This window comes from Colias philodice, chromosome 7 (assembly GCF_061535455.1).
Source record: "Colias philodice isolate Cphi_HAF_F1 chromosome 7, ilColPhil1 Martin Lab GWU primary, whole genome shotgun sequence".
NCBI classification, from domain to species: Eukaryota; Metazoa; Arthropoda; class Insecta; order Lepidoptera; family Pieridae; genus Colias; species Colias philodice.
This window is the reverse complement of record NC_143092.1, coordinates 6,223,947-6,241,251: the sequence shown is the minus strand read 5'-3', so window position 1 is coordinate 6,241,251 and position 17,305 is coordinate 6,223,947. Positions and strand designations below refer to the sequence as shown.

The window sequence follows — 17,305 nt, the reverse complement described above, 5'->3', positions numbered from 1 at the left end:
TATTCAAAGTGGTAAAAATGTCATATTACTTTACTGAATAATTTTTTTTAAGAAAACAAAAGTAATATTTTCTTGCTTGTTATTTACCACTATAAAACCTAATTAAAACTTGAAACGGTGTTATTAACTAACTATAATGAGAGAAATACTGCAGTACGGTGCGCTAACCAACTAGGCGCTAGTATGGGGATATTGCCGCGCTTCGCCATTATAATACATGTAGATTCTAAAGTAATGCGATGACCACTCTAGAACTTTGCATGAAGTTTAAGCATGATATAAGCCATTTATTTAATGATCTTCAAAAAAATTAAAAATACGCAAAGTTTGTAAAAAATGACAAACAAAAATATGTTTTTATTTTTCTAAGGAATTTAAATATAAATTCGAAATTCGAAATAAGAGGATAAAAAGTTTATTTAATGGGGTATATTATTCAGTCATCAATTTATTTAAAAATTACTTTTCTTGAACCGATAATTACATTCGAAGTCGCCCATACCTCGCGCTTACTGACATCTTCAAAGACCTGTATTTTGAAAACTAAAATTCTAAATGCAAAAATATTTCGTATACATACCGAGGACATATACTTACAGGTGTAACATATTAAAATATAACCGAAATCTGAAACCTCACCCTGAAATCTGTGTCCGCTTCGCGTGTAATGCCCCTAAATATTGTTATTAAAACATCTATAATTTGTAACATTCTTGCAAATAAACAGAATTTGAATTTGAATTTTAATAATGGAAAATTTTCATAAATTCACTTTTTTACAAAAAGAATCAGGAAATATAATTAGAAACTATAATGAATATAACCGTGGTTTAATTGTTTGCTCCCCTTTACAACTCCTGTACACCACTAATATTAATTTACGTGACAAAGACACGTTTCTGGTCCTCCATCCCGGGAGCACTATATAGGTACATCTACAGTCTACACTATTGAGTAATTATTTGTTTATACACATACTAAACAACTCTTAACTTTACTAAATCTCGAATATCGTGTAGTTTTCGAAACACTAGATCGTATTTCAAAGGACGAAAAGCGATGCTCAAAAAACTGTCACATAAAGAACAATGACCTCTAACGTAACTATTCGCAAAACAAGAAACTATGAACTGGAGTTCAACGGTGAAACAGGACAAAAATAAAATGTTCACCACAAAGCGTTCTTGCGGCCGCTTTGCATCGTTTTCAATCTACGTTATGAAAGCATTCTGTAACCAGCGGCCTTCCACAAAGCAATATCTCTGAAAGCTTAATAAGTATTAAGTATGAAATGAATGCGGTTTTACCAATAATGTATTGTATGTGGAATGTCTTTGTGGTCGTTTTATTCAGCAATATTTAATGTGGTTATTTTGATATGTATGACGAATGCCTTGATTTATTATCTATGATGGAATGTAGATTTTATTACAAAACTTTGAATGCTTACAAAATGCCTACAAACCAACACAAAATTTTTTTACATGAAAACGTAACAACAATTCAAATAACACACTTAAGAACTTGTCTGGAACAATAAGCAGAAACTTAATATTATGTGTAGGTACAACAACATGAAAATTAATGGTTAATAGCACTGTTACTGATTACATGTACTCAATTTTATTTTGAATCAACTCCAAATCTGTAGTAAGAATTTTCAATCGCAAAAGTTTAAATTGTATTGCCTTGTTGTTATAAATTTAGGTCAACACAAAAGTTTGGTCACAGTTGACTTAAGTTGCGCTTATTACGTATAACGTACTAGCTTTCCGCCCGCGGCTTCGCCCGCGTTTTCAAAGAAAAACCCGTTCCCGTAGGATTTCCGGGATAAAACCTATCCTATGTCCTTTCTCGGGTATGAAAATATCTCTATACCAAATTTCATGCAAATTGGTTCAGTAGTTAAGGCGTGATTGAGTAACAGACAGACAGACAGAGTTACTTTCGCATTTATAATATTAGTATGGATTACGTATTTAATTTTACAACACCTTTATCGAGTAATTGAAATTACAAATAATATACTGGTAAACATAGCTTTATATATGTCATTAGTAAATTATTGTTATAAATGTTTAAGCTATATAAAGCTAATAAAATTAAGCTAAGCTTATAAAATATTATACAATCTTAATGTAATATAATATATGTCTAACTAACACATATTATGTTCTATATGCAGGAGTCCACCAAAAACTCCACAGAGTATCTACGCGATTTGAAGCGATAAAAGATTTTCAATTTCTATCAAGCAATCCAGAATAATTTTAAAACAATACAAGAAAATATATAGGGCGTTTAATATTTTAGCCGTTTAAACTTTACGCGTTTTCTCGTTTCGAAAGGGGAGACTGGGGAGAGGGGACATCAAAGTGAATTAGCAAATGTTGTCTAGGGGCGTCCGTTTGTAAGCCTCTTTGAAGTTACTACCTGCGGAGAACTTGGGCTAAGCGTGAAGCGTTTACCATACTAGAAACGCTAACTAAGTAGCTTGATACACATTTTTTACTTAGGTTAACGAAATAGTTACATTGATAGTTATGTTAGTTTACATTTTAATGAAGCATGTGAGCTAGGATATCGTCTAATGACAAATTATTACATTGATAGTTCTGTTATATAGAGCTCGTATTTTAAATTATGAATTACAGGTATTATGGCAAAGGCGGGGTCAACGGCCCACTTTAATATGTTGTCAATTAAAGTGTTATTTGTATAGGATACGTACGGGATAGGAATAATAAGATTCTTCATGAAATACAGAAATAGGATAAGTTACACTATGATCTGTATTCTGTATTGATCTATAAAACAAAAAAAAACAAAATCTTTTACTTATTGTTTTACTATTATCTATAAATGTATAAATAAATCTTATTTAAGACTTGAAGCACTCAATTTCTAGTCTTTACAGCCTGAATAATAAGAATATCTTATAAGACAACAGCACAACCCCTTTCCTAAAAGTATGTACTAACATTTTATAAAATAACTCACTCATTCATGCATTACATTTTATTACATTTTTAAATTTTAAGTAAAAATTTCATAGTAATACAGCTAAAATATACCACTACGGCAGTCTGCATAAACCCGACTAACTTTTTAAAGACGTAATCTACTTCGCTCCTTTACATAGAAAATTGAAAAGAAGTGCAACAGACAAAGGCTTGAATAGGGTATTATACTTTAAAGAGCTCCATGGTAAAGTGTCTTGGAAATATTTTGGTCGTTCGGAACCGTGTCGGAGCGGTGGCGTAACGGATCCGGAGCGATAACGACTTGATACGAGTCGCCCGTTCTAAATGGAAATCTTATTACCACTGTATCCGGAGTATTTTTGTAAAATGGCTTTTCGTTTGTGTTATGTTTTAAGTAAGAGCTAAATAAACGTTATTGCTTTTCAGTGTAAATTATTAGGACAAAATCTAAAACTAATTAATTAAAGAATTATAATTATTAACCTTCTAACTATACATCACTAAAAAGGTATGTCACATTTACAGATATGTAAATAACCATAACAAATAAATGAAATTCTGATAAAGTAACTACAGTCTGCACCAGGAAGATTCGAAGCATCCTCTTTTTGGATAATGTACTAAGTACTAAGTCTCTTGCATTAAAATGTGAATATACAGAAATCATCTGTAGAAAACTATAAAACGATCGGTCTTACTTCCCTTGTTTGGGTTAACTATGATGGTACCTAGATTAAATTAACTCAAATAATAAAAATACCCTCAATTCCAATAAGCTAATTAAAATATTTCCTAAACAAACATATTTGTTATTATTCCACACAATACAATTACGTACACGTGTAACTGTAGCAAACTAAATATTCGCTATGCACGTGCTTTATATGCGAACATTTTCGAACAATGTTAGAACTAGTATAGTTACAGAAACAGTATAGTAACTAAGCTGCGCCATATAACGTTGTATGCAAAGATTTTCTGCCACGGCTGGAAACCCGCGGTCTTGATTGCATTTTCCCAACTGCAATAGAATAATATTATGTTAGCAAATACAATTTGAAAGCTTGTACGTTTTAGTTTTTGGTAAATTTGTCATAAAGTTGCAAATGTCTATAATATTAATTGATTATACTCCATATTTATACACTAAGGAATATTTACAGTACAAAAACGCATGTACCTACAACATAAACGTATATTATTTAAAAACGTTCGTGTTCGTGGCAAATATAAAATGTTAAGAAAACTGTAGCTTAGAAAACTTACTGCATCGTCCAAACATCGACATAAAAAAACGACACTAGCACAAATGTAACAAAAATGCTATTCCAATGCTTTATCAAGCTTTATACTTAGTACTTACAGACAACGGAGTTTATATTTATTATTGCCTACAATAAAAATAACATATCATTGTTCTAAAATAGCCCCGTAAACCAGCGTACGTGGTAATAAAAAGATAGTAAATGTCTACAAAGATATAAGTTGTACCTGCAACGACGTACAGTAGACACAAAACAGTGCCAGCATACGTAAGAATAAATTTCTAGTAAACTAGAGACCCAATTTTCACGCTCTAAGTAAAACATCAGAGGACCAAGAGCTGGAAACTATTTTGCTGAACGAAAGTTAACATCGTTGTATGGTGTATCTGTATACATTAATAAATGCTGTCTCATGTCTGCCTATCGTAATATAAATCTGTCTAAAAAATAATTCATAGTAAATTCTTATCGATATAATCGCATATTGAATTATTCATAAAAGACATCGAGGCACAACCATTGCAATATATCAAATATTTATTCACAAAATACATATTATATAGATCCAACAATTTCGCAACCCGCTCTCGTACTACGTAAGAATCACCCTATTTTCTAGTTTAATATTACTCGGTTGAAAACGTTAGCCATGCCAAATACAGTTAAGTAAAATTTCGTTGAAACAGAACTTCTTTTGTTATTTTCTTGGCTTGAGCCTCTGCAACCGATTATTCACGTTTGTGCAAATGGACCATGTGCATATTGACATTTTCCAAGTCGTAACTTTGCATCTGGGTCAGCTAAACAATAGCTTTATGTCGTGTTACACAATTTTCAAAATAAATAATCTTATTTGAGCTCGTAAAGTTCCGAGTGGCTGCAACAAACGAGCGTTTTACGCGAACACAATTTTTATGTTTCAATAAGTAAATATTTTATGGAATTAAATAATAACGAAATGTGTAAACAATTTTTGAATGTTATATTTATTAAAAAAGAACAACATTATACATTAATTTATATGAAAATTACATTAAACTCTAAAAATTACAATAACATTTGCAACATGCTTCATTTTGCAATGCAAATCACATCTAGTAAGGACAATATCGAATGTTCTAAACAGTATTAATTTCCATATAAATCAACAAAGTACTTTAATTTAATTAACATTGTATACCTACTGCACGTCCGACACAATACAATGAAACTTGCTAACAGAAATGGGTATTAGATAGAAATGAATGCATGTAGCGAGCGCCTGACTATGTAACTAAGTGCGAATGCAATGTATGAACCCAATACAAACTGTTTTAATTAAAACGACACCTAGTTTGTGGATCTAGTTGTAGTTTTAATATATTTATTACCTTTGACAGTATAAAAATCCCCAGCCAATATATTTTCCTATTTCCACTTTCGATTACATTTCTGTGATACACTGATATACTGCATCAATATTTACATACATCCAATTTTGAAACTTATACAAGAACAACAGAAAAAATCTAAATGTAAAATATGTTTCCTTTTGGACCCCTTCTCGGAACAAAACTTACTTGCAATAAATACCATCTCATTCTTATGTATTAAGGTTCGAAGTCTCCCCACAGAGTGTTATAAAAAATCATATTTATATGCAATATAATCCACGAGAACCGACACAATTTGCGTTTTGAGAACCCGTAGGCTAGATCACTTAGAAATATAGTGTACCCAAGGGGAAGCTTCGTAGGTATAGTACCAATACGAATATAAAACCTAACTCGGCAAGCCATCTACATTTTAACGATACAACATAACACATAACAAAAATATAAATAATTAATCATAGTTTTATTTGCATAATATGGAATAATATAATTAAGAGCCTATAAATACGCAGTTAACTTTACCTGCAAAAAGAAAATTGTGCCAAATATTAACAATCATTATCTATATTGCTATGTAGAAGTAGTACTGCTACAAATATGTCTCTCAAAACTTAATTTCTTTCTGTCACGCTCTATTAGGTATATTAAGAGACAGTAATTCGCTTCCATACAATGCCACCCTAAAAGAAACTGGGTCTCCACCAGTTTTCTTTGCTACGTAAACAATATCCCTTACCAGCTTGTGTTAATAAAAATAAGAATTAACTGTCACGTTACATAACTTATAGATATAGCTGGAGGCGGTACGTTTATCGTACCCAGCCATGCAACTTCTCTAGCTGTTTATTAAAGCAACGCACTAAAGGTGTTGATGTGGAAAATGCATTGCTGTTAACAAGCTCTGCAATCTATGACAATGTTCCTGTTACAGAGATGTGTACGGCTGCATAAATTACCAATTACCCTAACTGCGTTTAATATTCTTGTAATTGATTGGACTGTTTAGAAAGTTATGATTATTGGAGTGACATTTGCGTATTTAAGATTGCATCGAGATACAACTTGTTGCTATAAAATTATCATGTATTCAAGGATAAAGATTTTTACTTTAACTTTAAATATTATAATATTGGTATTGCTCGTTAGCAATTCCAATGCAAAGCGTCGTTACGCTTTTGACAAATAAGCTATAATTGCAAGAAAAGTGCTAAAGCAATAAAAATTAATTTAGCTGTAAAAATAAAATCGATTCTTCATTAAAAAAAAGTCTCGTCTTACAAGATTGGTAATAAAACGCATTCAAAAATAAAACAATTTCATTTTAATCCCTATAGAGTTATATTAACACTGGAATCAGTTGGAGCGATCTCGGGATCGGCTGGACCGCACGACCACTTGTGATAAATTGTGTAGATTCATCGAAACAACTACAAGCTTGTAGCGTATGTGATAAAGTACTGATGGATTACTTAAGTATATCGCAACCCGATATATTTGAAATACATTTGTTTTATATTAAAATGAATCCGACTTTGTAGGATATTTTTCACAATATGTATAGGTAATTAATGAAATATTTTGTTTCCTGTATTAATCGACAATGAAGTTTATTTAATTTACGGAATTATATCCATTTTGCCTAAGTTAAACCAAAATAAATTCTATCAAACGATAATTGTACCTGAAAAATATACCTATTAAATGTTTACAATAATACAATTGTCTAAGTTGTCTATTAAGAAATAATAGTAATGCAATGTACTTTAAAATATTATATGAAACGCTTTTCTACAAAATCATAGCATCGGATGGATAAAATGTTCATTTTATAACGACTACGGTTTAAGAAAGGAATATGAACTGCAATTGTGCCATTAAAAGTTTTTGACTCAGTGGCTCGAGATAAACAAATTTCTTTTAGCTGACGTAATATTCAACTAGCCTGCGTCTTACGAATACAATTTTATCGAAGAAGATTTAAAGATCGGGTAAATTATTGCACGTAAATAATAGTTTAATTTTTAGGGTGTTAAGTAGGCGTGTATTATATGCGTACGAGCGAATTAGGATTGGTTACATTTTTGATCAATTCAGCCTCTCATCATGATTTAACTAATTAATAAAATAAAGTTTTGTAAAAAAAATTAAAACTTTTCTTATTACTGTCCCAACAGTCAAAGTTTTTATTATGTTGTGTCATATTAAATTGTAGAGATTTTTGACTAACATGATTGTCTGACTTATCTATACATATAATAAAATCGTAGGAAAGTCAAAACTGTACATTGAATATTTTTTTAAAAGAATACATATTCCATGATCTATAATCGATATAGAAGCCAAAAATATAGTTTTTAGAATTTTTGTCTGTTTGTCTGTTTGTCTGTTTGTCTGTTTGTCTGTATGTTTGTCCGAGCTAATCTCGAAAAGTACTGCATAGATTGACTTCAAATTTTGCATGAATATTACTAACAGGTCGAGTGAGGTTTTTTTAAACATATTATCATGCTATCACCTCCGGGGGAGGAGCTGTGAACCTTTACTTTTCTTACGTATTCCGTGTACTACGACAGCGTACAATCTAAAGACTCATGTTTAAATGTTGTTTTTGAGTAAGCCATGCTATTATCTAGCTTTACACTATAAAAACTACGTCATTTACGTAATTTGGGCAGAGAAACTGTTTAATGAATCTTAGTACTATAAAGACAAATTTGATTCAGCGCCATCTATGAGATTTCGTAAAAATCAAATCAATTTACATGTTAACACTACTGAACACAATGTTAAAAATTAATAATTTAAATATAATTATGTTATTTATTTATTTAACTCTTTAACCCATAATAAATCTTCCCTTCCCTATAAGGTGCGCTTATAATTCGTGTGAATATACTACATTTTTAAAAGTGAGGGTAGATGTATATTATTTTAAGTCAAACTAGACACCATTACAGTTAATCTAATATTGATTGTGTTCATTGGTTACATTTTTAAAAATCTTCGTGTTTTAATAATTCGATCACGAGGCGGGACTCTAATACAAAAAGGTTAGTTCGTTGATAATTATTATTCCTTCATCATTTACATGTTGTTAGTAAAAATATACTTTGACTGTTAATACTTTTGTTCAGTATTTATCTGTATGATTATTGCTTGGTAATTAATATATTTTCATGTCGTATACCTAATTATAAACATAAGTGTGATGTGAAACTAGCTGGATTTATTTTTACACACTCACAGTCTTATATTTTGTGTTAATGTTAAAATAGTATTAATAATAGTGTAAATCATAATATTTTTTCAAAGTTAAAAATATTTCCTTTTTTCTGATGGTGTTGCCATCGAATTAAACCGCGCTGTCGTTTCGTTCACAAAAAGTCATGTTATTAGGACCGAATATGTAGCCGCCTCAACTTACGGAAACGAGAGTAACCTGCGTTGTCTGTTAGTTATTGTATAGTCGAATTTAACGTTACATGGAAATTGGAATCTAAATATATGTATACCTACTTATATTAAATCTGTAGAGGTCAATTCTGCACATGAAATATATTTCCTAAATAACTATTATTTTTCATATTCGTGAGCAGAGCAGCAACTCCATTTTTAAGCTTTCGTCGCGTGTGCGTTCTTAATGCGTGTATCTTAATGGTTAAAGCTACACAGAAATCAAGTATGAAAGAAATGTTCTCCATATTATATAAAAAATATCTCCCGACATCATAAATGTCTATCTTTTATGGTTGAGCTTAGGAGTTCAAAGCTTCCTGATTATATTTGTCTACTAGCTGTCCCCGCGACTTCTTTCGCGTGGAATAGTGACTATGGGACCTATGACCATGGGCTCAGGGTGGGGCAACAATAAAAAATCATTTTTATTTTCATGCTCCCACTCCCGCGCCCACTCGCACTCCCACGCCATATGCCACGTTCAGTCCCAATCCCACGCCCACGCCCACTCCCCTTCACAATTAGTACCTACCAGATCAAAGCCAGGGTAAGCGCCCCACCCAGCCCCACCGTGGCTACGCCCATGCTGAATTACTACTTAAGATACAATTATTGAGTAAATACGTACTAAAGTCCGGTCGCGAAGCAGAAAGAATTTCGTACAATGACCTCTTTACCTACTGACAGTGGTCACAAACATTTTTGAATGAAGTGCAGTTTACATGAAATATTTGGAGGAGAAAATGTTTTTTACTAATTTATTAAATAAATGTCCTCTATTCATTTACAATACTTATTAGTTAGTTACATTTTAACTTTTTCAATAACAACGATATATTATATAAAAAAAAGTGTGCGTATACACACATAAGAAGTGAAACTTCTTTATGACCTTATTTTTCAAAAAATAATTTACTATGTAGGTACAATATTACAGAAATACGTTATTCTAACACGCGATTTCGACTTAGGCGGATTTTGATTGGACATAAAGAGTTTGAGGTTTATTCTTATAAATTTTGAATTCACAAAATCATAATTGAACACCTGACACCAATCAAGCAAACACAAACCTTACGCTCTCAGGTTAAAGGTTTACAATCCCTAAGGACGGCGGTCATTGCACCTGTGCGAGCAAGACACATTATTTTTACAAGGGAGTGACAGTGACAGGTTATAACAGGTTAATGTACGAAATTCTTCCTGCTCCGCGACCGGACTTTACCATAAATAATTAAAAGAATTGTTATTAAAATTTCTTACTAAACTGAGCTAAAAAACTTACGTACCAAATTATTAAAGAAAATCAAGAAATGAAATGCCTAACCTATACCAAATAGTTACTACATAATGTAATTAAAAATTATGATTAGTATATAATATCGAAAATCAAAAAAGAAATGCCTAACTAATTCTACGTAAAATTTCTTTTAAATTATGTCATATTATTTTTTAGGAACCAGGGGGGGGGAGAGGAGCAAATTCTATTTCCTTCCTTTCTTAAACGGATGTTTTTAATAATCTATGGTGTAGCCACTGATCAGCTTAATCGATACTCAGTTTTTATCAAATCCAGCAACAAATCCAAATTAGATCTTTCCTGTCTCACGCACGTAACTAAACCGTTTAGACGAAGAAAAGTGTATAGAAAAAGGAATAAATAATTTCATAAACTTCCCGACGATCTTTAAAAATAAATTATAACTTTCATTTTTTTCATTCCCACTTTTACCCCTATGTAGGTATAATAAGTGGATGAACCAATTTTGATACACTTTATCTAAGAACCAGCGTCGGAAAATATTCTGCCTAACAAAAAAAACCGCATCTAATTCGGTTTACCTGTTAGCCAGCTACGGTGCCATAGACAGACACACACACACACACAGAAATACATAGCGGTCAAACACATAACACCAGTATTTTTGCGTCGGGGGTTAAAAATATAATACGACATAATTTAAAGGACATTTTATGTAGAAAATTTACCTATACACCAGGGTAGATAATTTTTGAAACAAAAAAAAATCGCAGTAGGATGAAACCCATTAGAAAAGGATATGATAAAAATGTAAGGAAAAATCAATTACGGTCAATCGGAGTTCGGGAAGTGGGAGGGGGGGAGCTTTTAAGAGAAAAAAATGGTTTCTCTCGATTTCTCGATAATAATAACACCTGCTAATTTTTTTCTACATATTTTAATTGTACAGACATCACTTTTCCACAATTTTATTATATGTATTGCTTCACAAGCATTGGCAGACGACAAGCGCTTGTCGCCATCCGTCGCGATTTGAACTGAGCGTTCCCACGGCATGTGTGCGTATGGCAAGCACTGGCGAGCGACAAGCGCGCCGATTCCCATGGCATGTGGTGTGGTGTGGCGCGGTCGGATTTGTGAAGCAAACATGTCGTGGGAATCAGGCTTTAACTTAATTTTTATTCACCCGCATCAGTGCCACCTAAAAAATCTTTATATCGAAATTCGAGCAAAGTTAAGAAAATGAGAAATAAGAGTTCTCAAGAATCGTTAGAGATAAGAGGCTTACTATTGACCGAAAACAACATGTGTTATGCCGAACCTGAAACCGCTTCACAACGAGAATTGCGGCTCACAGCTGACCGCGAACGGCATGTACTATCCTGTGAGACCGAAACCTTCACTGAGAGGGTATAACGTCTCACAGCTGATCGCAAATGGCATATTGTACTATCCCGTGAGACCGAAACCCTCACTGAGAGGGAATTACGTCTCACAGCTGATCACGATCGTCATATTTTATCTCGAGAATCTGAAACTTTTACTCAATATGAAGACCGTTTGACAAATAATAGGGTGCACCATAATATTATTCGATCTCTCGAAGATGAACATGAGCATAAGCAATGACTAGAGTAGGGACGCGAATATTACCATTATTTGAGACAAGAACGATTAATAAGTTTGTTTAATGAAAGATTAAGAATTGAAACTATTGGTCTCTTGAAACGGACGAATAGCGAGAGGCCCGTCTTACTGCAGACAGATTTCGACATAGTCTTAATGACTTAGAGGTAAACATAGAAGATCAATCTACAAATTCGGTGGTGTGGTCCGACAAATATAAAAGTGGGTTTGCTTATAACCTCACAATTGATTACCTACAGATCATCTTCTGTATAGGCGATATTAACGTAGTATGTTCTTTTTGTAATGCTTTAAAGTCCACTTTAACGAAAGCCGACTCCTTACTCCAGTAAGGAGTCGGCTTTCGTTTGAAGATACGCCGGAACCTTTGAAATCACTACTTTTAAGTTTTAGAGGAACATGTGCAATCTAAACAGTTCTTAGACAATATTAGCTCTTATAGTATTGCGTTTTAAATGATCCTTTGGTGCTCAACAATTATCAGATGCTTCTTTCATTCTTACTTTTAAGATACAAGGTCAAGTTTATCATTTGATAGGATCCCTTTTGCCTGAAGGCCAACCTAAGTTTCTTTAAATATATTTTGTATTCGACTACGACGAATAATCGAATACAAGAAATCAATATTTCTCGAATTTAAAACTGAACTCATTTCACAATTTTAGAACATGTTAATTCATCAGGTTAATCCGTATATATGCGTTTTAAATCGACATTAGAAGCTTTTCCTCAAGATGGTGATATTAATATAAAATTGGTATAAATGCCGATAGACGGAAGTCTATCAGCACTCAGGAATTCCCTGAGCGTGTTATAACGCCCAGGCCACAGTATTACAATTTTTCCTACAGTAGGGCGACGAATGTATTTTCGCATAGCAACGGAGGGGAACTCGTGGGGGGTAAAGTGACGCGGGCCACGTACCACAAACATGCTTAGTTTGTGGTACCGAGCGCGAAAGAAAGTCATCGTGTTTTTAGTAAAGTTACTATGTAAACTAACGTAATTTATTACTTAGGTACATATTCTATAATGGTGCGCTCAAACTGTTAATCTACATTTAATTTAGATTATTATTTTAATTACTAAGAAATGTAGAATTTAAATCACATTCATTCATGTTTTCCTCAGATATTCGATGTCTATGATTTTCGATGATTTTAAGATTTTCTTATCAGAGTATTCAATTTTAATGTAGTTAAATTTTATAAGAGACAATTAAGAACATTCAAAAATAAAGTGTCACGTATTTTTTTTAAACGACGAATGACGAAAAACGACCGAATCGCGGACGAAGTCGCGGGCAACAGCTAGTTGGTTTATAAATTGAAAAAAAAATCACATTGTCATCACCCTAAAACAAATCTGCTCCCAAAATAGATCTTGCGAGCTTCCGCATAAATTATAAAACAATACAAGAACAACAGGAGCAGCGAATAAAACAAATTAAAAGGGTATTTAATTGAAGAGTCCGATAATTAAGCATGAATGTTTAAATTAATTAACGAATTTCGCGGAATCGACGCGTTGGGCCAGATTGGTCCTCGATAGAACAACCAAGCTTCTGTATTTCACGGTCAGTAATGTGACCACTCTCCGATGTACATTAAGATTGAAAACAAGTATTTAAACGAACATTATCTTTATCTTTTATTGACTTTATTTAAATTGTTATTTAAGTACACGGACAGGGATCTGATTAGAGATATACTTGTATTGGGTAATTGTACTTTACGATTTACTTTTTATTGCAGTTCAATTTAAACGTCTACCATTATTTCCTAGAAATCCTTAAATTTATACAAATTTAAATAGGTACATTATTTTTATTTAATTATAATAAATGTAGTTCTAACAATAAGTAGTACATACTGTATTTTTCACTGTATAAAAAAACGAAAGTCGATCTGTCGAAATTAAAACAAAATATTCATATAAATTTATTCCTTCACTCGCTTAGCACACCTACGCATTCATATGCGGCAGCGAGTCTCTGCGGAACTACTGCGTAGCGAAATATCTGCGGAACGTTAGTACACAGCAATGTTTTCGCAACTTTTTCGATATGATATGCCATTGTAATTTTCGAAGACTGCAGGTGCAGACGTAATTTCAGAATGTCATCTCAGTCATCGCTTTCAGATTCTGAAGAAGAAGAATTGTTATTGCTGGTGTCAGTACTAAAGAGAAAGCGTAGAATCTGGGTGCATGAAATAAATCAGAAACGACGGAAACTTGGAGAAAATAAACTGTGCTTAGAACTTCAATCACATGAAGATCGTTTCTATACCTATGTCAGAATGAAGCCAGAAACTTTTGAATATTTACACAATCTTCTTGAACCTCATATTAAAAAGAAAAATACAAACTACAGAGAGCTATTCCAACAAAAGAAAGACTGGCACTTTGTTTAAGGTAAGAAAATTTATTACTTATAGGTAATGTTTAAGTATTTATTCACGGTTCATTCCAATTACAAAGAAATTCATGTATATTTTTGTGTCTTATGTTGTGTTGTGTTCTCGTTTTTTTTGTTATCGTGATACTTGGGTGTGTGTAATTCTTCTGCCACTGGGTATGTGTATCAGTGTAGGATTTATAACGTTTTGAGTGTCTGGGATCGAATGTGTTTGCGTGTTAGGTATATGTATCTGTGCAGTTGAAACGTTTTGAGTGTCTGGGATCGAATGTGTTTGAGTATTAGGTATATGTATCTGTGCAGTTATAACGTTTTGAGTGTCTGGGATCGAATGTGTTTGAGTATTAGGTATGTGTATCTGTGCAATAGTCGAAAGGTTTTGAGTGTATGGGATCGAATGTGTTTGAGTATTAGGTATATGTATCTGTGCAGTTGAAACGTTTTGAGTGTCTGGGATCGAATGTTTAGGTATGTGTATCTGTGCAGTTATAACGTTTTGAGTGTCTGGGATCGAATGTGTTTGAGTATTAGGTATGTGTATCTGTGCAATAGTCGAAAGGTTTTGAGTGTATGGGATCGAATGTGTTTGAGTATTAGGTATATGTATCTGTGCAGTTATAACGTTTTGAGTGTCTGGGATCGAATGTGTTTGAGTATTAGGTATGTGTATCTGTGCAATAGTCGAAAGGTTTTGAGTGTATGGGATCGAATGTGTTTGAGTATTAGGTATATGTATCTGTGCAGTTGAAACGTTTTGAGGGTCTGGGATGGAATGTGTTTGCAGTTCTTCAGATGGTGTCGATCTTGAAATGTTCCAGTCGTTATCGACGTAGTAAAAATTGGGAGTACTAGAGGATTAAGCATTGCTGAAATTAGAATTTGGCCGGCTATTATTCAATTCTTCAAGTTGAGCCTCAGTTATAATTTGTGTTATTTGAAGTTTAATAATAGCTTGCTTTCGTAGAGAAAATTTCTTTACAGTATGGGCATAACCTAAAAAATCCATGTCCATTCGATCACACGGTATATTGACAAGATTTTCTGTAGCGTTTCTGTCCGTAGTACCCGTTTTTCGAGTCTTTTTTATAATCTTCTCAGCGGGATCGTCGTTGCTTTCACGGTGTCGTCTCCTCCGGGATACTTCAGTTACAGTTTCAGCTGTAGACCATGCTGTCTCCAGTTCTTGAACGACAAGCTCGTTCTGTTCATTATTTGAAACCTGTTCGGCTTCTGTAGAATTTTCATATTCATTCTTTATAGATATAGTACTGGTATCCAGTGTACTTTCAGTTTGTCTCAAGTTTGTGGATGAATCTATGAACGACATCTGTTCAGCCCATTGCCAATTAGCAAGCTTCTTCGCGGCTTGTCCACTGCTTGTTTGCTGACCCTGTTTATATTTTTTATAAGTGTCCCTTAGGTTTCTCCATTTATTTTTCATAGTTTTAACTGTAACAATATTTCAGGTTTTTAGCAACTGGTGACACAAACACAACAATATATTTCTCTTATCGTTTGGGTGAATGCACCGTTTCAAAGATAGTAACTCAAGTATGCGAACATTGGAAAATACTACAGCCAGAGTACATCCCGGTTCCTTCTACTAAAACATGGTTGGAAATAGCTGAAGCATTTCAAACAATATGGGGTTTTCCTAATTGCCTCGGGAGTATTGACGGCAAGCATATTGTTATTAAATGTCCACCTAACAGCGGCTCACTGTTCTATTGCTATAAAAAACGATTTTCTACTGTGTTATTGGCAATAGTTGATCCACATTACAAATTTACTTACATAGATGTAGGATCATATGGTAAAGATTCCGATAGTACAATATTTGAGAACTCATCATTTTATCAGCTTTTAAAAAGTGGACGGGATCTGAATTTGCCAGCTCCAAAACCTTTGCCAGGTTTCCAATAGACTACACCACATGTATTCATTGCAGACGGAGGATTTAAATTAGAAACCTTTCTAATGAGACCTTTCACTAGAGACGCAGCAATGAATGACAATGATTAAAAAAGATTTAATAAATCATTAAGTAGGGCACGAGTAGTAGTAGAATGTGCGTTTGGCATTTTAGCACAAAAATTTAGAATATTCTTGAGGCCCTTTGAAACAGATTTGAATAATACTATTAAACTTGTTAAAGCTGCAGTATGCTTGCATAACTTATTGCAGATACAAGAAGGTGCACACACATACGAAAATAAACAATTTTCGGACACTTTAGGAGCATTCGTACCAATGCATGCCAATAGACATAGGGCAGACTTAGCAGCGTTTAATGTTCGATCACAATTTGTAAATTATTTCAAAGAAAATTAAAAACATAAAATGTATGCCTGTATGAAATATAAACAATAAATTTCTTACCATCTATCCGAGTCTTTTCTTGAAGTTTTCTCCATGCTACCTCTTTTTTGTACATATTTTTATAATCTGCGTGTCCAATTGCGTATAATACGGGATAATCTCGAATAGAATGCAAAAATAATTCAGTATTTTCGGCATCCATGGCGCGAAAATCTGTCCTAACCGACAGAACGCGAGCTGACGCTTTGCGATGCAAAACATCACTAGCGAAAGGTATGCGTCTGTGTAACGGCAGTTTCGCAGGTCATTGCGAAACAATACTGACAAGGACGCAACTATTTCATCTATCTATGTGCTAGAGTGAGACATATCATATGCGGAAACCTGCCACACTACTCACAGTTTTTTCGTTATTTCGCTGCCGCATACGAATGCGTTGGTGTACGCATTAACTTTAAGCGAAATACACTCATAATAAGAACGTTATGTACGTATATCAACGGTAAAATCCTTTCAGAAAAATAAAACGATAACTATCAAAGTCTATTGTTTTAAAGCCCGGCTCCCTTTGTCTTCCATTA

At 33.3% G+C, this 17,305-nt stretch overlaps 1 protein-coding gene across 2 annotated transcripts; it reads right to left on the bottom strand.

Annotated features, from left to right (window-relative positions):
* Positions 1-3,536: 3,536 nt before the first annotated feature.
* Positions 3,537-17,002, bottom strand: LOC149487108 (uncharacterized). Of its 2 annotated transcripts, XM_089697405.1 has the most exons (3): positions 16,785-17,002; positions 15,399-15,854; positions 3,537-4,005 (listed from the first exon to the last, which is right to left on the bottom strand). In XM_089697405.1, the coding sequence occupies exons 1-3, from the start codon at positions 16,924-16,926 to the stop codon at positions 3,926-3,928; spliced, it is 678 nt and encodes a 225-aa protein (XP_089553531.1). In that variant the 5' UTR covers positions 16,927-17,002; the 3' UTR covers positions 3,537-3,925. The 2 variants fall into 2 exon arrangements, with proteins under 2 accessions (XP_089553531.1, XP_089553530.1); XM_089697404.1 differs by lacking the exon at positions 3,537-4,005 and having other exon boundaries at positions 13,886-15,854.
* Positions 17,003-17,305: the final 303 nt, after the last annotated feature.

What these genes read in the sequence shown, in the direction of transcription:
- LOC149487108 (XM_089697404.1), bottom strand. Translation starts at nt 16,926, where the DNA reads ATGGATGCCGAAAATACTGAATTATTTTTGCATTCTATTCGAGATTAT. An exon ending in AGAAAAGACTCGGATAGATG is followed by an intron (nt 15,855 to 16,784) that starts GTAAGAAATTTA and finishes ATATTGTTACAG; the next exon opens with TTAAAACTATGAAAAATAAA.